We start from the raw sequence: 650 nt of genomic DNA on the forward strand, positions 1-650 counted from the left end.
CCCCAGCAGGCAGCCTGGCACTGATGGGGGGGTCACTTCTCCCCCCAGCCCAGCCAGGTCTCTCCCTTCCAGGCTCACCTGCGTGGTGATCTGTTGGAAGTACTGCTCGAGGGGGAAAAGGTGCCATCCTTCCTCGAGCTTCAGGCTCTGGGGTCTGTAGAAGAACGGGTACATCATCATCACGGAGTCCACCGAGGAGAGAGCCTGGAGCAGGAGCAAAGGTGGAGCTGGTCACAGGTGGACCAGAGATGGTTGGAAAAGCCCCCACCATGTCTCCAGGACTCTGCAAACCCCATCCTTGTTCCCTGGCTGTATCCCAGCTGCAAGCGAGGGTTGGGCAGGCGGGGTCTTGCACCGCCAGTCCCGTGAACACCTTGTGCCAACGCCAGCCCGGAGCTGAGTGTTTACCCAGGTTAATGACAGACCAAGAGCAAACACTGCAGGTGGCTGCTGTCTCCTGCCACCCCTTGCACCCCGGCACGGCTCAGGCCACCCAGGCGCTCACCTCGATGGAGCTGGCGATGTTCAGACACTCCTCCATGCCCGGGACCTCCAGCTGCAGCACCTTCAGGTCTTTGCACCGGAGTGTGATGGTGCCAGAGGAACCAGCAACTCTGGGGGAGGCAGAAGGGGGTGAGGGCTGGCTGTGG

The 650-nt window shown here is 61.8% G+C and overlaps 1 protein-coding gene across 1 annotated transcript in view; it reads right to left on the reverse strand.

Annotated features, from left to right (window-relative positions):
- The window catches only part of LOC104526590 (myotubularin-related protein 9-like), a gene marked incomplete at its 5' end in the record, with an annotated part of 3,543 nt that overhangs the window by 2,073 nt on the left and 820 nt on the right, over positions 1 to 650 (reverse strand). Inside the window, 2 exons of the mRNA XM_029085490.1 lie at positions 32 to 204; positions 506 to 614. Coding sequence (XP_028941323.1) covers positions 32 to 204; positions 506 to 614 — 282 coding nt within the window. The remainder of the gene's footprint in view (positions 1 to 31; positions 205 to 505; positions 615 to 650) is intronic.

Source organism: Antrostomus carolinensis, unplaced genomic scaffold (assembly GCF_000700745.2).
Source record: "Antrostomus carolinensis isolate BGI_N321 unplaced genomic scaffold, ASM70074v2 scaffold19780, whole genome shotgun sequence".
Classification (NCBI taxonomy): Eukaryota; Metazoa; Chordata; class Aves; order Caprimulgiformes; family Caprimulgidae; genus Antrostomus; species Antrostomus carolinensis.